Source organism: Rhinopithecus roxellana, chromosome 10 (assembly GCF_007565055.1).
Source record: "Rhinopithecus roxellana isolate Shanxi Qingling chromosome 10, ASM756505v1, whole genome shotgun sequence".
Taxonomy (NCBI): Eukaryota; Metazoa; Chordata; class Mammalia; order Primates; family Cercopithecidae; genus Rhinopithecus; species Rhinopithecus roxellana.
The window spans coordinates 128493295-128517273 of NC_044558.1; the positions used below are offsets into that span (position 1 = coordinate 128493295).

Below are 23979 nucleotides of genomic sequence, written 5' to 3' on the forward strand. Positions count from 1 at the left end.
TCCAATACTCTCAATAATTAACCAAGAATAGAACTAATCAATCAGATGACTGTGACACAGATATCAAATACATTTTGCTGCAACCATATCAATAAATGTCCCATGAATGATAAGGGGTAACCATATTCTCATATATGCATCCTCACACTACCACATATATATATATGTGTGTGTATATGTGTCTAAATGTAAGTGTGTGTATATATGTATACATGTATGTTTGTGTGTATATACACACACATATCTTCACACTTTTCTGAAGTATATATATTTATGTGAGAGAAGGGTCTGTACTTTATTTCAGAAGAGAGCTTAATGTCTGAAGTATAACTGGGAGTCTAAAATGTTTGAGTTATTGAATTAATTAAACTTCATCTCTACTCAAGAAAACTTTAACTGAGTTAAGCGCTTCCTTTCTCCAAAAGTCAAGTCAATAAAAGGAAACTGTGGTATTAATAATTTCAGGTTTTGATGTAAATAATCTATCGTGCAAAGCAGTCTTAATTTTCGTTATTCAGAAAAATGGTCTTGCAGTTAATTTGGACTTTCCTATTCCAGATGGTATATCCAGTCTCCATATATACTATATTAAAACCATACCTATGTACCAAGCAAAGAGGGTATATTTTAATTTGTAAATGCCAGTGTAACCTGTAAGAATATTTTTATGTGTCTTAAATTATTTCCTATTTGGAAGTTTTGAGTACCTTGAATAATTTATTGTATTCATATTTTTAAAGAAAAAAATCTTATGCCACCAACTTAATTGAATAAACAAGTAAAAGCCATTCCCAAAAGTAAGGTTGACTTGTTAAGATTAACATAATATAATGTGAGAATTCTGAGAAATATAATCTTTAAATATTGGCAGCTGGAGTGAACTCTTAAAACTAACTAGGTTTCATCTGTTTGACTAGAGCAATGACATAATAAGATGGTTAATCATCACTGGACTTGTCTTCAAAAAGCCAACTATTTTAAGAGGAATAAAGGGTGGACTTGTTGCAGTTGCTGTAGGATTCTAAGTCCAGGTAAGAACCATTGAGATTCTCTAATTTTAACATATATTTTATGTAAGAAATTTTCACTAATTTCATGGAAAAAGATTTTGATGGTCTTGATAAATATTACAAATTTTATGCTCTGTGTCTTCCACATGCTTACATTCTGAGTTCTCAAAACATGGTAAATATTCCTTCCGGGAGTAGAAGAGCCTCAGATTTTTTGACTGTTAAAAATAAAGTAGAGAAAATAATACCTTTATATATTTAAATATAAAGTTTCAAATCTTGGTCTTATTAATTTCTAAACAAATAAAAATCAAGTCACAAAAATGAAGCTCTAGTTACCTTCTTAAAATATGCTACAGGATAATTATTTTTATCAACTACATTGACTGATCACACGAGACTCCTTATTTCTTTGATGTCTTCTTAACTGGATGAAGGCGGCCAAGGGTGGGAGTAGAGGGAAGAGTTAATTGGCAAACAAAAAAATAGGTGTCTCAAAGTCACACAACCACCTCAACTTCCTTGTTTCAACTCAAGTTTGATACAGGGTGAAGGGAAATATATTTTCTAGATAATTTATCTCCAATTAAATAAGCAAAAAGTGTTCTCAGCACAGTTTTTGGCATGAACTAAGGCCTCGATAAGTATTAATTCCCTTCTCCAATTCAGAAAAGTGTCTGCCTTGGTAAGACAATTGTTTTTATTGTGAAAGTAAGGTGGAGATGGGGGATGTCTCCCCTATAAAAGGTCTAAGAAGTTAGCAAATGCTGTTTTTCCTTTTTCTCCTCAGTTGCATAGGTACATGGTAGAAATTGGGTCACTTTGCCTAAACCAGTTTTCTGTAACCCATTAAGTATTAAAAGCTTGACACAGATAAGTAGAGGCTGATAAGATTCTGCCCTGCACCCCACTCCTATCAGATTTGGAAGAACTGAATTATTCAGGGAAGAGATGCAATACTAAATCCAAATGCCTATGGCTCTATCTATCTTATAAACAAACGGTGTCCTCAAAATTCATTTATGTAAATCATTTGAATTTTAAGACAAAAAAATATGTTCAGAGAAAAATATGTTAAATGTCAAGATGAATTAGAAAGTGTGGCATTTAGTCAAGCCTAAATTAATATTCCAACTTTCTAGTTACTTTGTAGTTACTTATTTAACATTTTGGTGACGTGAGGAACAAAGTGTCCACCTTTTTTTTCTCCATATTTTATCTGAAGATCTAGGAGAGAGATGTGGAATAGTTGTCTGGGGAAGTAGGGGAAATACAAAGAAAAGTAATGACTTTGGGTATATTCTCCACTGGCACAGCAGGGTGAGAGATAATATCAACAGGAGGTAAGTATGAAAATATTGAAGAGGTACAATTTGGATCAGCATTACAACCAAGAGATGGAAAACGACATTCAGGATTGAAAGAAACATACAGGAGGGCAGAAAACTTTGTTCTTGGAACTGTAGTTCGATGTGTCTGCAGGTGCTATGGGTATTTTGAGAATGGTTCTAAAATCACAGGCTTGGTTTAGGTTGTGAAGACCCTCAAATAGAAACTATGAATTTTATTTTGTGTGGTTAAAGGGATCTTTGAAAGGTTCTTAGAATAAATACATAGGATAGAAAGAAAGGTGGGAGACAGGACAAACAGAAGTTAATCAATTGAAATAAACCAGGTGGTTTGGAGTGGTGGGACAATAGCCTTCAAGACTTCAAGAATATTTGTTAGTAGAGAGAAAATAAAAGCCTAAAACTAAGGGAAGAGTATCCACCTTGCAAGTCATACAAAGATATTTGCTATTACATAATTTTTTTTAAAAAGAGGGATTTCCTAATATTTAAATTATGAAGAAAGAAATAGAAACAGATATTCATGGAAAAAGTGGGGTGAAATTTATCAAAGGACAGTTTATTACCTTGAGACTACCCAGCCATTGACTTTTTCCTCACCTCACTGAACCCAGAAACCTGACATATTTAGGTACAGCCATGCATAAAACACACACGTACACAAAATGTAATAATTGGAGTTCACTTAGAGGTGCACATATATGGGTTTCTGTATTCAACCATATGTTTATATATACTCACATATACATAAGTGATAAAATCCTATTTATTACTTCCACATTTATGAACTATCCCTTAAATATGTATTATAATATTTACATTATTCAGAATCAATAAGCCCTTGTTGAATAAATTAGTGAATGAAATATGGAGTCGAGCCTCATTATTCACAAATTCTATGTAAGAAAATTTGTCTACTCACTAAAATTCCTTTGTGACATCAAAATCAATACTGCTGGATTTTCATGGGCGTTCACATGCATGTGCAAAGTGGTGAAAAATTTGAGCTGCCATGTTCCTAACTGAGGTTGAACAAAGCAAAGCTCTGTCTTCTTGTTTCAGCTCACATATGATAAACAAATATCCTTTTCACAGTGTTTTTGTTGCCACATTTTTGGCACTTTTGTGTTTTGTGTTTCTGAGTTTAATGTTTCAAATGGGCCCCAAAGATGGTGCTGAAGTGCTGTCCGGTGCATGAGAGTAACCCAGGGAAAAGACACATATGCTGTATAAGCTTCCTCTAAGCCTGAACTACAGTGTTATTGACAACTAATTCAATGTTAATGAATCAAGAGTGTGTATTAAATAAAGTGTCTTTAAACAAAACATACATAAAACACAGTTCTCTATTGAACATTTTACAAAAATATTGTGACCAGAGGCACACAGGCACGTAACTACCCTGACATCTCTCCAAGGAACAATGGTTCAATATTTGCTGATTCAGTGCTCCCAGCAACTTTATTAAACATAACTAGTGTAACAAGTATCAACTGTACATATAACATATATTAGACATATTGTATAATTAGTGCCCTATTAAAAATCATGTATCTATGCTGTGTCTGCTTATATAGATATCTTAGATACATAAATATGTATTGTTTACACACATATGAACAAGAATGTATTTCTAAAACTCCATGAAGAACATATTATATTCTATATAAAAGAGTCAGCTGAAGTAAAAAGTTAAGTCATTTTACTAGTCTTTAAAATAGGACCTTAATGGCTTTCAAAATAACAATTTCCCTTATACATTGACTCCAAAACTCTAGTTGTTGAACTTATTCTGCACATATGGCCACATAAAACCAAAATGGCATATGATATATTAAGAACATCTTTAATATGAAATGATTAGGTACAACCTAAATGCTGATTAATATAGAACCAGTTACATATATTATGGACAACTTAATACCCTGCTACCATAAGAAAAATGAGAAAGACTTTTATTAATACAAAAGTTAAGTATATAGAAAAGATAAAAAGGTAGATAATAATGTTTAAGGTATGCTAGCACTTGTGTTGAAAAGGAAAATATTATGTACTTACTGAAAAATGCATATTATATTTCTGGATAAGGGGACAAGAGTTAGAGGAAGAATCTTTGTTTTTTTTTTTTAATTTGCGTTTTCAACTATATGCATTTTCTCTTGGAACATAAATGAACAAAATCAAAATAAAGTAACATCATGATGGTGGTAAAGTCAAGCAATACCAGAGTTGCCCTGAGAAGTACTAGGAGTACACTTTGCTCTTTTTAACAAATCCAAATTCTGTCTGCTTTTTGAGCCTGATTCCAGTGGTGTCTCCTTTATTAAACTCTCTGAGGCCATTCTGATTTAATTGTTTATATTGTTTTTGTATCCATTTTGAATATCTACTCTGTGCAAGAGACTAATTGGCACATTTTAAAACTATAAGGATAAAGAAAACATATATTTGCTTTTATAAATTTTACAATATAGATGTGTAGAAAAGATAATTTAAGTTTCTATAATTTAAAATGTTCATGTAATCTGATGTGTGATTCTATATTACTTATTTGTTTCAAATTTCTCTCCACAAATTTATTTTTCTGTTAAGTCATAATATCCTTAGGCTAGAATTTGTTATTGTCTTTGTCTTTCCTACTTTTGTGTCCAGCATTGATCTAGCAGAGTGGTCAAGACATAGTAGACCCTGAGTGAATGTTAGTGAATGGTTGATTGACTGATGATGGCCTTGTGACTTTTCTTATTTCTAAATTATATATTGTAAAAAATAAAATAAACTATATTTTTTCTTCCTTAATAGGTGATTGTTTCAAACGAAGCATCAACAACAACTGAAAATATTCATATGATATCTATATTTCAATCATGGACCAAAATCAACATTTGGATAAAACAGCAGAGGCACAATCTTCAGAGAATAAGAAAACAAGATACTGCAATGGATTGAAGGTAGAATAAGTTTTATGTTTTTGAGCTAAAATAAGTAAACAGGGAAATTTAAAGTATAGAAAGCAAGTTGTTAAAAAGAATATTATATTTCAAATTATGATTTTCAATTGAAGCATACATTGAAATATTAACATAATGATTCATACCTTCATTTCAACCAATCTTTTAATCTGATCAAGTATTTCTTTGGTGAAATTTTTGATACTTAAAAGTTTATCAATGTAGAAAATGTAGAAATATTTTGATAGCTTCTCTTTGGTTTTGGATTGATCACGAGATATTTATGAATGTGATTAAAATAAAAAATGCACAATGAATAATATGTTAAAAATTCTTGGAATTAACATTAATGATCTAATTAATGTTATCTATGATAACTTAGCATATTAATGTCTTGGGACTCACTTTGTGATACTGTCTTATTTAAAAATTCTTTTTAAAAAAAAACAGCATTTAAAAAAATTCTGATAATTTTTTTAATTATCAGAATTTAGGCTCATGGAACAGAAGTCTATGACAGTCAAAAACCTGGCCCAAAGACCTGTTTGATGATTTAGAAAAGATATTTAATTTTTTCATTTGCGAGCTGATAAAAGTAATAATTCTGCCTTTTGCTTTTGACACAAACTGTATTAAATGATACAGGTGAGGTGTTAAGTGATGCTGGCATTTTTATAAACAGGAAGGAGTACTCCTAAGCACAATGCTAAATGGGAAGCCAAGACTCAGAAAAGTTAAGAAACTTACCTGAAGTCATCTACATTGTGAATTGAAAACCCTGGAACCCAAGTCAAAGCCTTTAAATCCCCATACGGAAGTCTTGAGGAAATCAAGAAATAAATAAGGGTCACCTTTTAGCAAATGTTTTACATTTTTTATTTAGTCAAATTTGTAGTCTTATACAGCTGAATAAAGACCACCAAGATTGGAGTCGATTGCAATAATGTTATAAAAGGTTCCTTTTAACTTCGTCCAGGGAACATAAAATTTGTTTTCTGAGATCACTGATAAAGTCTTCTCTGATGAAATATTTGAGTATTATTTAGGCAGAATGGCAGACATAAGGAAAAAGTACTGGTTAATGCAAGTGAATTATGTTCTATATTCTAAGGGTAACATAATGTGTTGAATTGTTTTTATTTTGAAATACTGAGTGTTACAGTGATTTCACTTACATATGAAACAGCAAAATAGCAGCAAATTGCCTGGAGTAATAACATTTCCAGAGTGATCCCTTATAGCATATCTGGAGAAGCTGGGAGTTAGGGAATTAGCATTGTATGGAAAGGACCTTAACTGCAGCCCAGTGAAGATGACCAGAGCTAGAGGAAGATACTGGGATAAGACTGACATCACTAATGCTGGTATTTCAGAAACATTGCTAAATTGGTTAATCATGTCTACAAGTGATATTTAAAATAATATTTTCACTAACTTAAATTGTTAACATTGATATGTTGTTGAGAAAGAATATTAAACTCAACAATCATTTTACAATAATTCTGTAAAGACTTGTGTGCCTGTAGTTGAAGTCTGTTGCATTTCTGAGCTTACTTTTTATTCATGAGGAATGAAAACATAATGCCACAAAATTTTTTAAATGAAAGGTATTTTAATTTTTTATGAAGTTTAGGACTTCAAAGTATTAACAAAAGATGCTGAAAATATATTGACTTTTACTTTCATTAAATTACATTTTATCATCTGATTTCTTAATTTTCTGTATTTGAAATATTATGAATTAGAGATATTTCAATAGATAGAAAGATAATGAAAACATAATGGTAAAACAAATGCAATTCAGGAGCATAAAAAAAGATGAGAGAAACCTTAATAATAGTAGGTAACATTTATCGAGCATTTACTATATATGCCAGACATTGGTTTAGTGTTTTACTTTTGCTAACAGATTTTTTTCTTACCACAATTCTATCAACTGGATGCTATCATCTCCCCTTTTCAGGTGAAAAAACCTAGACATAGAAGTGGCCTTCTCCTAGGCCTCAAAGTTGGTAATTGTGTACACTGAAGGTCTGAACTCAGGCAATCTGATTCCAAATCCTATGCTCTCAACTCTATCCCATATCGCTAAAATAAATGTGGATTTTTGTAATATTAGTACCCTCAAGATGTTATGGCAAGCAGGGTTTTATAAGTGCTCTCTTTAATAACTTCCCCCTACTTCTAAAAAAGTATCTTAAGATTAAATTATTGAGTGTCAAGCAACCATGGATTCTAACACTTGCTAACATGCATGCACACACCCAAATATACATGTTGTTACTTACTTACATATACAGACTCAGCAGGCGGCAATGTATAAGTGCAAATTGATAATGTATCCATGTAAATAAAAACAATACTTTCAGAAATCAAATACTTGGATTCTTTTCTGCCCCTTCTCCTCAATTTTTGTACTGAACTAACTACACTACATAGAACCTGCTAGTATACGCTTCATCATTACGCTCGTCATTTCTTCTCTTCAAATTTAAACTCAACAAGATACAGGAGAAGATTTAAACACAATCCAAAGAAAACAGGAAAACAATTCAAGGTTTAAAAATGACATAGTCATTTTAAGAAAGAATCAAAATTGACTTCTGAAATTAAATATTTTACTACAGGAATTTCATAATACAATTATAGTAATTAACAACAAAATAGACCAAGCTTAACAAAGAATCTCAGAGTTTGAGATTACCCATTTGAATCAACACAAGCAGACAAGATTAAAAGAAAAATATTAATGAACAAAATCTCTGAGAAATATGGAATTATGTAAAGAGACTAAACCTGTGACTCATTGGCATTCCTACAAGAGAAGGAGAAAGAGTAAGCAACTTGGAAAACGTATTTGAGGACATAGTCCGTGAAAAATATCCCAATCTTGCTAGAGAGGTCAATATGCAAATTCAAAAAATTCAAAGAATCCCTTCAAGATACTATACAAGATGGCCATCCACAAGACACATAATCATCAGATTCTCCAAGGTAAACATGAAAGAAAAAAATCTTAAAGGCAGCTAGAGAGGAGGGGCAGGTCACTTACAAAAGGAGCCCCATCAGTCTAACAATAGATCTTTCTACAAGCTAGAAGAGATTGGGGATAGTCCCAGCTACTCGGGAGGCTGAGGCAGGAGAATGGTGTGAACCTGGGAGGCGGAGCTTGCAGTGAGCTGAGATCCGGCCACTGCACTCCAGCCTGGGCGACAGAGCAAGACTCCGTCTCAAAAAAAAAAAAAAAAAAAAAGAAAAGAAATTTCAGCTAAGAATTTTATATTCTGCCAAACTAAGCTTCATAAGTAAAGAAAAAATATTCTTTTCAGTCGAGCAAATGCTAACAAAATTTGTTACCATTAGACCTGTCTTACAAGAGATGCTTAAGGGAGTCCTAAACATGGAAATGAAAGAGTGATACCTGTCATCACAAAAATGGACTTAACTACAGAGCCCACTGACATTATAAAGCAATTATGCAATCAAGTCAACATAATAACCAGCTAATAACACTATGACAGAATCAAATCTTCATGTATCAATATTAATCTTGAATGTAAATGGGTTAAATGCCCACACTTAAAAGGCATAGAATAGCAAGTTGGATAAAGAAGCAAGACCCAACCATTTCGTTGTCGTCAAGAGACCCAACTCACAGGTCATGACATCCATAAGCTAGAAAATTAATAAATTGAAATAATATTTATCTCAGAGTTGTCAGGATATTTATAAGGTGCTTAGCACAGTGTTACATAGAAACTCAATAAACTGGAAAGTTCCAACATAATAGAATTATAGTTGCTGCCCTTTTTTTGAGACAGGGCCTCTGTCACTCAGGCTGAAGTGCAGTGGCATAATCTTGGCTCACCGCAAACTCCACCTCCTAGGCTCAAGTGATTCTCCCACCTCCTGAGTAGCTGGAACTACAGGCACATGCCACTTCACATAGCTTTTTTTTTTTTTTTTTTTTTTTTTTTGTATTTTTAGTAGAGATGAGGTTTTACCTTGTTGCCAGGCTGGTCTTGAGTAATTAGGCTCAAGTAATCTGCCCGCCTTGGCCTCCCAAAGTGCTGGAATTACAGGTATGAGTCATTACAGCTGGAAGCTGTTTCTTTTTAAAGTGACTACATTAATTTATTTGATCACAAGTAATATGTAAATGAAAATTGGAGTATACATTCGCTCCAACATTTGGAATTATGTGACTTCTAGATTTTTGCAATTTAAGTAGGCATAAAATGGTATTTTATTTTGGTATTTGTTTGTGTTCCTTGATTCTTATAAATATTATATTATCATGAAATCCATTGCTGAATGCAAGTGGGGCTGGTTACATTTGCCTATTTCCAAGTTTTAGTACATTTATTTTTGAAATATATTTTATCAGTTTAAGGACTTATTTGTAATATCTTTGTCTGGTCTTGGTATTAGGGTAATGTTGGCCTCAATAAATGAGATAGGAAGTATTTTTCTGCTTCTAAACTCTGAAAAAAATTATAGAGAATTGATATAAATTAATTTTTAAGTATTTGGTAGAATTCATCAGTGAAACCATGTAGGCGTGTTTCTTTCTGTTTTGGAAAGTTATTAAAAGCAGTTCAATTTCTTAAACAGAAATAGTCTTTTTAATATTGTCTATTTATTCTTGTACAAATTTTGGTAGATTGTGTCTTTCAATATATTGGTCTATTTTATATAGGTTATTATAGTTGTAGGCAGAGTATTGCTTATAGTATTTCTTTATTATCCTTTTCATGTATATAGGATCTGTAGTTATGTACCCTTCTTTATTTCTGTTATTAGTAATTTGTGTCTTCCCTTATTTTCTTAGGTAACCTGGCTGGGTCAATTTTATTAATCTTTCTAAAGAATTAACCTGTGGTTGTGTCAATTTTCTGTATTGATTTCCTGCTTGTAATTTAATCTAATTTTTATTCTATTTTTTCTTGTGCTTAGTTAAAATTTAATTTGCTTTTCTTTTTGATTTTCCCAAGGTGGAAACTTAGATATTGATTGTAGAGTTTTCTTATTTTCTAATATATACATTCAGTGTAATAAATCTCTAAGCCTTGATTTTGCTACCTTTCACAAATTTTGATCATTTGTATGTTTAATCTTATTTTTTTCAAAATGTTTTAAAATTTTTCTTCAGATTTCTTTTGACTCATATGTTACTTAAAAGTGTGGTAGTTAATCTCCACATATTTTGATATGTTTCCAGTTATCTTTCTGTTATATTCTAGCTTAATTTCATTGTTGTCACTACAACCTCTATTAGTTTAAATGTGTTAAGGTGTGTTTTATGGCTTAGGCTGTGATATATCTTGGTGACTGTTCCATGTAAGCTTACGAAGAATGTGTATTCTGCTGTTGTTGGATGAAATAACATGTAGATGTTTATCATGTCCAGTTAATTGATAATATTGTTAAGGTCAATCATGTTCTTCCTGTTTTTACCTGCTGTATCTTTCCATTTCTAGAGAGGTGTAGAGTCTCCAAGTACCATAGTGTATTCATTTATTTCTCCTTGTATTTCCACTAGCTTTTACTTCAGGTAGTTTACTGCTCTGTTGTTTGGTGCCTCTATGTTAAGAAGTGTTATGTCTTTTTTTTTTTTTTTTTTTTTTTTTTTTTTTTTTTTTTTGGTAGTTAGCTATTTAATGAGGTTCTTAAGACATTTAGAACACCAATTTGTGAGGATAAATTCCATTCGTCAGGGCAAAAACAGATCACAGGTAGCCCTGGAGCTGAGGAACAGCTTTGATTTTTGGTAGAATTTGTGAGTCCACAGCTTTCTGATCAATCTTGCGCTGCTCTGTAATCTCGTATTTCTCTTTCTCTGTGTCGAAGATCTCACCTTCCTGGTGTGTGGGCTTCCACAACTTCTTCTTCTTGAAGTAAGCATCAGTAAGATGTTTTGGGATTTTGACATTGCTGATATCGATTTTGGTTGAGGTGGCAATGACAAATTTCTGGTGTGTTCTTCGTAGAGGAACTCGATTGAGGACCAGAGGTCCAGTCACAAGTAACAAGCCACTAGCCAGCTGCTTCAAGAAAACCACCCTCCTGCCCCTGTGGCGTCCAGTGAGGATGATCAGAATGGTCCCGGGGGTAATGCTGGCTCTCAGTTTTCTCACGTGCTGACTGAAGGGTTTTTGGCCGTGGCTCAACAGCTTTCGAGGCACATCTTCAGTAGGATAATATCTAGGCATTTTGCGAAGTTTAACCACCCGGGTACCGCCGTTCTTGTCACCACCAACTGGTTTTGTAAGAGTTGCAAGAACCTTCTCCTTTTTTTTCTTTTCAACCTTGGATTTAGCGGCTAAGTACTTCCTCTTGTACATGGCCTTTCTGGAATACATGGCAGATCAGGAATACCTGCCAATTCCTCTGCCAAGGACAGGGTTGCAGCTGCAATGGGGCTTCCCCTTCTTGGGCTTCTTAGCCTTGAGGTTACCCTTTTTCACCTTGCCACCAGCATCAGCCTTCTTGACTTCGGGTTTCTTCTCTTTAGTATCTGGCTTCTCAACTTTTTCACCCGCCATCTTGCAAGATGGGAAAGAGCAGAAGTGTTATGTCTTTTTAAGAATTGACTCCTTTATCATTTTGTAATGCCCCTTTTTTACCGCTGTTAATTTCCTTGCTTTAGAGTCTGCTGTGTCCAAAATTAATTTAGATTGTCTTGCTTTGTTTTGGTTATTATTGCCACGGAATGTTTTTCTCCACTTCTTTACTTTTTTAAAAAATTATACTTCAAGTTCTGGGATACATGTGCAGAACGTGCACGTTTGTTACACAGGTAAACACATGCCATGGTGGTTTGCTGCACCCATCAACCCATCATCTACATTAGGTATTTATCCTAATGCTACTCTTCCCCTAGCCCCCCAACCCCCAACAGGTGCTGGTGTGTAATGTTCCCCTCCCTGTGTCCATGTGTTCTCATTGTTTAACTCCCACTTATGAGTGAGAACATGTGGTGTTTGGATTTCTGCTCCTATGTTAGTTTACTGAGAATGATGGTTTCCAGCTTCATCTATGTCCCTGCAAAGGACATAAACTCATTCTTTCCTGTGGCTGTGTGTACAGAATTGGTGGGTTCTTGGTCTTGCTGACTTCAAGAATGAAGCCACGGACCCTCGCAGTGAGTGTTACAGTTCTTAAAGATGGTGCGTCTGGAGTTTGTTCCTTCAGATGTTCAGATGTGTCTGGAGTTTCTTCCTTCTGGTGGGTTCGTGGTCTCACTGACTTCAGGAGTGAAGCTGCAGACCCTCATGGTGAGTGTTACAGCTCTTAAAGGTGGTGCGTCTGGAGTTGTTCGTTCCTCCTGTCTGGAGTTGTTCGTCCCTCCCAGTGGGTTCAGGGTCTCACTAGCTTCAGGAGTGAAGCTGCAGACTTTTGCAGTGAGTGTTACAACTCATAAAGGTGGCACAGACCCAGAGAGTGCACAGCAGCAAGATTTATTGCAAAGAGTGAAAGAACAAAGTTTCTACACCATGGAACAGGACCAGAGCGGGTTGCCACTGCTGGCTCAGGCAGCCTGCTTTTATTCCCTTATGCAACTCCACCCACATCCTGCTGATTGGTCCATTTTACAGAGAGCTTATTGGCCCATTTTACAGAAAGCTGATTGGTTCATTTTGACAGGGTGCTGATTGGTGTGTTTACAAACCTTGAGCTAGACACAAAGTGCTGATTGGTGCATTTACAATCCTTTAGCTAGACACAAAAGTTCTCCAAGTCCCCACTAGATTAGCTACACACAGAGCACTGATTGGTGCATTTACAAACCTTTAACTAGACACAGAGTGCTGATTGGTGCATTTACAATCCTTTAGCTAGACACAAAGTGCTGATTGGTGCATTTACAATCTTCTAGCTAGACACAAAAGTTCTCCAAGTCCCCACTAGATTACTGAGACACAGAGCATTGATGGGTGCATTTACAAACCTTGAGCTAGAGACAGGGTGCTGATTGGTGTGTTTACAAACCTTGAGCTAGACACATAGTGCTGATTCATGCATACACAATCCACCAGCTAGACATAAAAGTTCTCCAAGTCCCCACCTAACTCAGGAGCCCAGCTGGCTTTACCTAGTGGATCCTGCACTGGGACTATGGGCAGAGCTGCCCGCCAGTCCCGCGCCGTGTGCCCACACTCCTCAGCCCTTGAGCAGTCGATGGGACCTGGCGCTGCAGAGCCGGGGGGGCACCCACCCGGGAAGCTCAAGCCATGCAGGAGCTCACTGGCGGTGGGGGGAGGGTAGGACTTGGGCATGGTGGGCTGCAGGTCATGAGCCCTGCCCTGCAGGGAGGCAGCTGGGGCCCCGTGATAATTCAAGTGCCGCATGGACAGGCCAGCAGTGCTAGGGGACCCAGTGCACCCTCCACAGCTGCTGACCCAGGTGCTAAGCCCCTCACTGCCTGGGGCCAGTGGCACCAACTGGCTGCTCAGAGTGCGGGGTCTACTGAGTCCGCGCCCATCCGGAACTCACACTGGCCCACGAGCACCACATGCAGCCCCAGTTCCTGCCCATGCGTCTCCCTCCATACCTCCCCACAAGCAGAGGGAGTCAGCTCAGCCAGCCCAGAGAGGGGCTCCCACAGTGCAGCGGTGGGCTGAAGGGCTCCTCAAGTGTGGCCAGAGTGGACACTGAGGCAGAGGAGGGGTTGAGAGCAAGTGAGGGCTGCTAGCACATTGTCACCTCTCAGCTGCATAGTATTCCATGGTGTATATGTAGCACATTTTACTTATCCAGTCAATTATTGATGAGCATTTGGGTTGGTTCCAAGTCTTTGCTATTGGGAATAGTACTGCAATAAACATACATGTGCATGTGTCTCTATAGTAGAATGATTTATAATCCTATGGGTATATACCCAGTATGGGTTTACTGGGTCAAATGGTATTTCTGGTTCTAGATCCCTGAGGAATTGCCACGCTGTCTTCCACAATGCTTGAATTAATTTACACTCCCACCAACAGGGTAAAAGCATTCCTATTTCTCCACATCCTCTCTAACATCTGTTGTTCCCTGACTTTTTAATGATCTCCATTCTAACTGGCATGAGATGGTATCTCATTGTGGTTTTGATTTGCATTCTCTAATAACCAGTGATGGATGATGAGCTTTTTTTATAGGTTTGTTGGCCACATAAATGTCTTATTTTGAGAAGTGTCTGTTCATATCCTTCACCCACTTTTTGATAGCATTGTTTGTTTGTTTGTTTTTCTTGTACATTTGTTTAAGTTCTTTGTAGATTCTGGATATTAGCTCTTTGTCAGATGGATAGATTGTAAAAATTTTCTCCCATTCTGTAGGTTACCTGTTCACTCTGATGATAGTTTCTTTTGCTGTGCAGAAGCTTTTTAGTTTAATTAGATCTCATTTGTCAATTTGGGCTTTTGTTGTCATTGCTTTTTGTGTTTTAGTCACGAAGTATTTGTCCACGCCTATGTCCTGAATGGTATTGCCTAGGTTTTCTTCTAGGGTTTTTATGGTGTTAGGTCTTATGTGTAAGTCTTTAATCCATCTTGAGTTAATTTTTGAATAAGGCATAAGAAAGGGGTCCAGTTTTCATTTTCTGTATATGGCTAGCCAGTTTTCCCAACACCATATATTAAATAGGGAATCCTTTTTCCATTGCTTTTTTGGATCAGATATGTCAAAGATCAGATGGTTGCAGATACATGGCATTATTTCTGAGGCCTCTGTTCTGTTCCATTGGTCTATATATCTGTTTTGGTAAAAGTACCATGCTGTTTTGGTTACTGGAGGCTTGTATTGTTTGAAGTCAGGAAGTGTGATGCCTCCTGCTTTGTTCTTTTTGCTTAGAATTGTCTTGGCTATACAGGCTTTTTATTGGTTCCATATGAAATTTAAAGTAGTTTTTTCTAATTCTGTGAAGAAAGTCAGCAGTAGCTTGATGGGGATAGCATTGAATCTATAAATTACTTTGGGCAGTATGGTCATTTTCATGATATTGATTCTTCATATCCACGAGCATGAAATGTTTTTCCATTTGGTTGTGTCCTCTCTTATTTCCTTGAGCAGTGGTTTGTAGTTCTCCTTGAAGAGTTCCTTCACATCCCTTGTAAGTTGTATTCCTAGTTATTTTATTCTCTTTGTAGTAGTTGTGAATGGGAGTTCACTCATGATTTGGCTCTCTGTCTATTATTGGTGTATAGGAATGCTTGTGATTTTTACATATTGATTTTGTATCCTGAGACTTTGCTGAAGTTTCTTATCAGTTTAAGGAGATTTTGGACTGATACAATGGGGTTTTCTAAATATACAATCATATCATCTGCAAACAAAGACAATTTGATTTCCTCTCTTCTTATTTGAATATTTTTTTATTTCTTTCTCTTGCCTGATTGCCCTGGCCAGAACTTCCAATACTATGTTGAATAAGAGTGGTGAGAGAAGACATCCTTGTCTTGTGCCAGTTTTCAAAGGGAATGCTGGCCAGGTGCGGTGGCTCAAGCCTGTAATCCCAGCACTTTGGGAGGCCGAGATGGGTGGATCATGAGGTCAGGAGATTGAGACCATCCCAGCTAACATGGTGAAACCCCGTCTCTACTAAAAAATACAAAAAAACTAGCCGGGCAAGGTGGCGGGTGCCTGTAGTCCCAGCTATTTGGGAGGCTGAGTCAGGAGAATGGCATAAACCTGGGAGGCGGAGCTTGCAGTGAGCCGAGATCCGGCCACTGCACTCCAGCCTGGGTGACAGAGTGAGACTTCGTCTCAAAAAAAAAAACAAAACAAAACAAAAAAAAAAAAAAACAAAAAAAAACAAATCAAGGGGAATGCTTCCAGCTTTCACCCATTCAGTATGATATTGACTGTGGGTTTGTCATAAATAGCTCTTATTATTTTGAGATATGTTTCATCAATATCTAGTTTATTGAGAGATTTTATAACAGCTGCAGTGTGCAGCTCCCAAAAAGATCAATGCAGAAGGTGGGTGATTTCTGCATTTCCAACTGAGGTACCCAGCTCATCTCATTGGGACTTGTTAGACAGTGGGTGCAGCTGACAGAAGGCAAGCTGAAACAGGGTGGGTTATCACGTCACCTGGGAAGTGCAAGTGGTAGGGAAACTTCCTTCCCTAGCCAAGGAAAGCCATGAGGGACTGTGCTATGAGAAATGGTGCATTCTGGTCTGGATACTATGCTTTTCCCACAGTCTTCACCACTTGCAGACCAGAAGATTCCCTCGGGTGCCTACACCACCAGGGCCCTGGGTTGCAAGCACAAAACTGGGTGGCCATTTGTGCAGACACTGAGATAGCTGCATGATTTTCTTTTTAAACCCAAGTGGTGCATGGGACACCAGCAATACAGAACCATTCACTCCCCTGGAAAAGGGGCTGAAGCCAGGGAGCCACTTGGTGTAGCTCAACAGATCCCACCCCCATAGAACCCAGCAAGCTGAGATCCACTGGCTTGAAATTCTCCTTGCCAGCACAGCAGTCTGAAGTTGACCTGGGATGCTCGAGCTTGGTAGGGGGAGGGGTGTCTGCCATTACTGAGGCTTGAGTAGGTACTTTTCCCTCACAGTGTAAACAAAGCCACTAGGAAGTTTGAACTGGTTTGGAGTCCACTGCTCCACAAAGCCCCTGTAGCCAGACTGCCTTTCTAGATTCCTCCTCTGTGGGCAGGGCATGTCTTAAAGAAAGGCAGCAGCCCCAGTCGCGGGCTTATATATAAAATTCCCTCTATCTGGGACAGAGCACCTGGGAGAAGAGGCGGCTGTGGGTGCAGCTTCTGCTGACTTAAACTATCCTGCCTGCTGGCTCTGAAGAGAGCAGTGGATCTCCTAGCACCATTCTCAAGCTCTGCTAAGGGACAGACTGCCTCCTTAAGTGGGTCCCTGACCCCTGTGCCTCCTGACTGGGAGACACCTCACAGCAGGGGTCAACAGACACCTCATGCAGGGGAGCTCTCGCTGGCATCTGGTGGGTGCGCCTCTGGAATGAAGCTTCCAGAGGAAGGAACAGGCAGCAATCTTTGCTGTTCTGCAACCTCCGCTGGTGATACCTAGGCAAACGAGGTCTGGAGTGGACCTCCAGCAAACTCCAGCAGACCTGCAGCTGAGGGTCCTGACTGTTAGAAGGAAAACTAACAAACAGAAAGGAATAGTATCAACATCAACGGAAAGGATGCCCACACAAAAACCCCATCTGAAAGTTGCCAACACCAAGACCAAAGGTAGATAAATCCACGAAGACAAGAAAATACCAGCGCAAAAAGGCTGAAAATTCCAAAAACCAGAATGCCTAGTCTCCTTCAAAAGATCATGTTTACTTTTAATCTCTATGTGTTTATATATTTAAAGTGGGTTTCATGTAGACAACATATGGACTTGAACATATGGTTCAAGTCCATATGTTGTCTATGGACAAGAACATATGGTTCTTGTTATTTGATCTACTGTGTCAATTTCAGTCTTTTAATTAATACGTTTAGATCATTTGTGTTAAAAGTGATTGCTGGTATATAGTCATGTGTCATTTAACAACAGGAATGCATTATGAGAAATACATTGTTAGATAATTTTGTCATTGTGCAAACATCTTAGTGTGTACATACACAAACCTAGATATTGTAGCCTACTACACACCTAAGCTTATGGTATAGGCTATTTCTTTGAGGCTACCAAAACCTGTACATTATTGTGGTTTACTAAAGACTGTAAGAATTACAACACAGTGATATTGGTGTATCTAAACATATCTGAGCATAGAAAAGATAAAGTAAAAATATGGTATTATAATCTTATGGGACCATCATTGTATATGCTATCCAACATTGACTTAAATGTCATTATGATGTGTGTGACTGTAGTTAGATTAATATCTACCATAGTGGTTGCCTCGGAGTTTGCAAGATACATTTACAAATAATGCAAGTCCACTTTCACATGACATCATACCGCTTCATGGGTAGTGTGAGTACCTGATAATAGTAAATTATTTCCAATACTTTCCTTCCATTTCTTGTATGATTATTGTCATTCATTTCAATTTTTTGTCAGCATACATAACCAAATACATTATAGATACTATTTTAAAAACAGTTATGTCATAGATTAAGAATAAGAAAAGTAATAATTTATATTTTATGCTCACTTATTTCTCCTCCAATAATTTCCTCGCTTTAAGTAGATCTGAGTTTCTGATTTATACTGTTTTATCTTTCTGTAAAGAACTCCTTTTAACATCTTGCAAGGGTGGTCTAAAGCAAAACAGTTCTTTCATTTTCATTTCTCAGAGGAAGTTTTATTTCTCCTTCATGTTACATGGATAAATACACAAGGTATGGGGAAGGTATTTTTTCCTCTGTATTATTTTGGTATTTTTTTCCTTTGTCTGTGATTTTCTATAGTTTTAAAATGACATGACTAGGTGTACCTTTTTGGGCATTTATACAACTGTTTATTCTATGAACTTCCAGGATCTGTGGTTTGTTTTTGCCCGCTATTAATTTGGGGAAATTCTCAGTTGTTACTGTTTCAAATATTTCTTCTGTCTCTTTCTATTTCTCCTTTTAGTGATTCCATTATGTATAGGCTATACCTTTTGTAGCTGGCCCACAGTTTTTTGATACTTTGTTCTATTTTTTGTCTTTGCTATTTTTATTTGCTTTTTAGTTTTGCAGATTTTAATTCATATATCCTGAATCTCAGATATCCTTTTATCAGTCATGTGCAGTATACTGATGTTTACCAAAGGCATTCTTCATTTCTGCTACAGTGTTTTGACATTATAATATTGTTTTTTAATGAAATTTTTATCTTTCTGCTTTCATTGTTCTGTTCTTGCCTGCTTCTTTATTTTACCACTAGAATGCTTATCATATTCATTACAGTTGTTTTAAATTCTCAGTCCAATAAATCCAACATCCTTTCTATACCTGAGTTTGTTTCTGATTCTTGCTCTGTCTCTTCAAAATTATATATTTTTTCTTTTAGATGACTTGTAATATATTCTGGTTATCCAGACATAATGCACTGAGTTTTGTAAAACATGCTATACATAGGCCTTTAATAATTGTTGCTAAGGTGTGGGAGAGAAGAGGCTTTTTTTTTTTTTTTTTTTTTGCCTCTGGACTACTGTAACCTTCACAAGTGTTTTGTAGTATTTTTTTTCCTTCTTAGTCAGAATGGGTTTGGTAGCGAGAGATGGATTTTTGTATTTTCCATCTGTCACATGGAAGACTAGAATTGGCTGGAGTTGGGTATTTCCTTTCCCTTGGGTCAGTTAAGTTCTAATAATATACCATCTTATGAGGCTCTGATAAACTAGTTCTGCCTGAGGGCAAGCACTACGAGTCCTATTAAAAACAGAGGGCTCTGGTCTATTTCAAAATGCGTCTTGTCCCCGAATGCTACTGAAAGAACAAGACAATTTTTCTCCAACATTTACTCTAAGAACCTGGTACAGCTCCTGGAGGGAAAACTCAAAATGTGGAGGTCACTGACTGGGTTCCCTTGGAGTGTTTAGTGCTGACTTAACCATACTGAATGAGACTCTAGCAGTTTATCAAGTATAGTGAAAGTATTTCTACCTTCACACTAGTTCCTGTGTGGTTTCTGTTCGTGAGTCTCTACTGCTGTAAGCTGTGACTCTTTGTAATCACCGATTTGCCTCTCCAATCTTGAAGGCAGTCGTTTGCCATTGGTCCTCACCTCTTTTACAGACCCAGGAAGAGTTGTTGCATTTTAAATTGGTTCAGTGTTTTTTTTGTTGTTACTATAAAACGGCAACCTCCAGCTTCTTGAAGTTTTCCAGAGCTAGAAACCAGAAATACGAGCATATATTTTTTATTGCATTTTCTTATCTCTTGTCTTACAGTTATACATTTTACTTAAGATTTCATTGTGATTTCTTGATTAATACACAAGTTGTTTAAAAATAACATTTTCTTCAAATATTTGGAGATCTTTCTCAATAAATTTTTTGCCACTAATATTTGTCATAATTGCATTGTGGAAGCTATGACAACTAATTTTTGAAATTAGTGGAGACTTCTCTATGTCCTAGTACATCATCAATGTTTGTAAGTCTCCCTGCTGTACTTAATAAAAATGCATATTCTTTGAATTGTTGGATGTATAATTTTATATGTGCCTGAGAAGTCAGTCTTGTTAATTGTGTTATTCAGATCTTGTATGTCCTTGCTAATTGAAAGAAAGATAATGATTTAGTAATATCTCTTATAAAAAGCACAGAGGTAAATTTTGAAGAAAAATGCAAACTAAAAATTACTTATCTGTAAACTAGCAATTTTTTCCACTTATGTTTATTGTATCTGTTGATATAGTTAGACTTGTTTTTACTATCTTAGATTATTATGCTGATTTTCCCCTTTATTATACTCCCTTAAAATTCTTTCTTATACTTTTTGAATTTATATGCCTATCTCTCTCATAACAAGACAAACACTCTAGCATGATTCTATGGTCTGAATGTTTGTTTCCCGCTAAATTTGTATGTTGAGTCATAATCATCAAGGTGATTCTATTAGAACGGGGGGACTTTGAAAAGTCATTAGCTCATGAAAGTAGAGTCCTCTTGAACAAAATTAATGTCCTTATAAAAGAGACCCAAAGAGCTTCCTTGCCCCTTCTAACATGTGAGGTTGCAGTGAGATGATGGTTCTTACCAAATACCAAATCTGTTGATGTCTTGATCTCAGATTTCCCAGGCTCAAGAGTTGCAAAAAGTAAATTTCTATTGTTTATAAAGTACACAGTTTTCTTATGTGCTGTATTTTGCTATACTTTCTTATAGCACTCCAAACAGACTGAGACATATGTTCACATACTCTTTGATATGCCTCCTTACCGTCTATACAGTATGATGCTATCTGGATTTTCAATCTAAAATTTTAAATTTTAGATACTTATGACTATTTTACCTCCTTTCCTGTTTTTAGTTTTATCTTTTTAAGACATTGAGAAAATGTATCAAGTATTTTATTCACTTTGCTTTACAAATCTCATGCAACATCTTCAGAATTTGATTCTTCTTTCATTTAAGCAATTCTTCCAAAATTGTTTCCAGTGTGAGTGTTTGGTTACAGTATTTTTGAGGTCTTATATGCTTGAGCATATATATCTTTATAGTTGAGTGACTGTTTAGCTTAATATAAAATTATGGGTTCAATGCTCTTTTACTTCAATACTTAAAAAATATGTTTCTTTGTCTTTTGTATACCCACTTTTGCTGTTAAAAGGGATGTACTTTCCTGAAAGACTTCAAATTTTTTTCTTGTCTTTGATGTTCATAAATTTTAATGTACTTCTTCCAAATATGTCTGTGTTCTTACTTATCTCTTGTGTTGAGCATTCAATGGGCACTCTCAGCCTGCATTTTTTTGTTTGTTTTTAATCTTAGTAAATTATTGGAAAATTTTCATTTATTATTTCTTTAAATATTTCTCCTCTTCAACTTATTTTTTTTCTAATTTTAAGGCATTAATAATTAAATCATTCTCAATTTTAGTTAAAAACTATGTATATCTTAACCTTTTACCTATATATGTTTTCAATATTTTAAATGAAATAACCAATTTTATTTTCCAATTCCTTTCTTGTTTTAAACCCATATATTATTTGAAACTATTATACATCTTGCACTCCATATTTTCTACTTCTTTTTTGTTATCTTATTTTGCTTTTATGCTATTTGGCTAATTTTTTTTCTTATATATTTTGTGTATTTGTAATGCTTACTTTAAACTCCTGGTAAGTGTTTTCTAAAACAATTACTTCTTATGGTGTCTTCAAACCAGTTTGCTTTTTTCTTTCTCTTTTGAAGTGTTTTCTCAAAAACATCACTATTTGGCCCTGAAGTCACACTTACCTAGCTATGATGGTTTCTTTTTTATAGTAATTGCACAGGGGAAGAGCTAAAGGATAGAACTCTGTCATTGTGAACCCCCAAAGGTCAGAAAAAGGGGAGAGAGATGAGCCCGAAGGCGAAGACCAGTAACCAATAAACCACATGTCACTCCGCACTTTGACAAACATTTCTTTACCCATGGCTCCCTTAGACCCCTGAATGCGAAATTGCTTTGAGGAGATTGCTAACCAGTACTGCAGAAATACTGAGGGGATTACCTGTAGAAAGGAATGCTCCAGGCTAGTTAGTCTTTCGTCCTTTGCTCAGCTGCTCTGTTGAGCAGGACTTCAGAGCTACTCTGATTTTACTCTGGAGGACAACTGCAACCAACATCTGAACAGTCGTACTCAATCCCTGCATTGAGGTAGAAAGCACTGATTACTAGAGGCTGATCTGAATCATGCAACTGTATTGAAGGCAACAAAAAAATAATAAAATAGCCATGTATTTTAATAGGGAAAGTATATAGTAATTGAAAAGAAAAACCAAAATCAATACAAGAAGTCTTGTGACTGAGAGACAAAGGTAAATTTGAAGATAGGTTTGTGATTTCATAACAGAGACCTTTGAATGCTAGGAGCTACACCCTCCCTTTGTAAAGAACAACATTAGGTAAATGATTAAAAAATTATGTCAAAGTCTATGATTTTGAAACTCTACCATGTTTGAAAATATTATATTAAAATAATGATACTAAACAAAGAATTTATGACAAATGTTCATCTTTTAAGTAAAAGAACTTTAAAATCTCTAAGCAACTTATTCTAATGACATAGGCAACTGCTAGGATATCACAAAAGAATGAGATTGTAATAGTGAATTTATAAAATTTGCCTGAAATTAATCAAATCAGCACAGAAATGCACAGATGACAAACATTGTAAAATGTAAGAGGAATTAATCATAAGAAGTTTATTTGGCTAAAGTGACTACTGTTAAAGATAGAATTGCCTAACGTTAGTTAATAACAGAAAAAAAATCTGAAATTTTAAAAAGTGCTATCTTAATCTATCAAAATTATATAAAGTTAAAGCAAAGCAATGTAGGTTTATAAACAAGAACCTTTAAAGAGCATAATACTGATGCTTAATACAAATTCATATCTTGAGCTGGGGTACATCATCCAATTTATGCACGAGAAAAGTGTTTTATAATTTTTCACTCTGTAATTCATATTTTAAACTCATCTCAAAAGTATTTTACAGAGGTAATAACAAGCAACTTGATGCTCAACTCTCTTCCTACTCTTCTCCTAGTGCTAACATAATTTGTGTAAATGAACTGTGAATGAATTTAAGTTTCAGAAATAAAATTTATATTAATAGAGAGAAAGAAGGATAAATCAGTAGTCTTCCAAATATGGTACATGTACAATGCATTGATATTCACGAACATGTTCATGAACACATGAACATAATTTCTTTTGAATCTTACCATGAGCTTCTAAAATAAGTAAGTTGAATATTCTACATTATACTACTATTTATGAGGAAACTACATTTCTGTGAATTGTGTAACTTTTTCATCTTTGTAAGGTAAGCAAGCTAAAACAAACAAATAAAAAACAGCAAAATAAACAGAAAACAAAAACTTGGCCCAGATCTGACTTTAAAGTGCGTTCTCTTTTATTGTATAACATACGATCTAAGTCCACAGATGGGTTCCTGATTTAGCCAAGAATACAGTAAAGTGAGTGTAAAGTAGAAGAAAAAAGAAGGAAAATATTAGGTTTAGAAGCCCACATGAAATAAAGACAG

The 23979-nt window shown here is 35.6% G+C and overlaps 1 protein-coding gene and 1 pseudogene across 2 annotated transcripts in view; one reads left to right on the forward strand and one right to left on the reverse strand.

The window, feature by feature from the left end:
* The first annotated feature begins 988 nt into the window (after window positions 1-988).
* SLCO1B1 (solute carrier organic anion transporter family member 1B1) overlaps window positions 989-23979 on the forward strand; it is a 115071-nt gene continuing 92080 nt past the window's right edge. The window contains exons 1-2 of the mRNA XM_010361360.2: window positions 989-1031; window positions 5162-5310. Of these exons, the coding sequence (XP_010359662.1) occupies window positions 5227-5310 (84 nt within the window). The 5' untranslated portion in view covers window positions 989-1031; window positions 5162-5226. The remainder of the gene's footprint in view (window positions 1032-5161; window positions 5311-23979) is intronic.
* On the reverse strand, window positions 10916-11855 carry LOC115900077 (annotated as a pseudogene). Its single transcript, XR_004059756.1, has one exon. The product of XR_004059756.1 is annotated as a 60S ribosomal protein L6 pseudogene (transcript).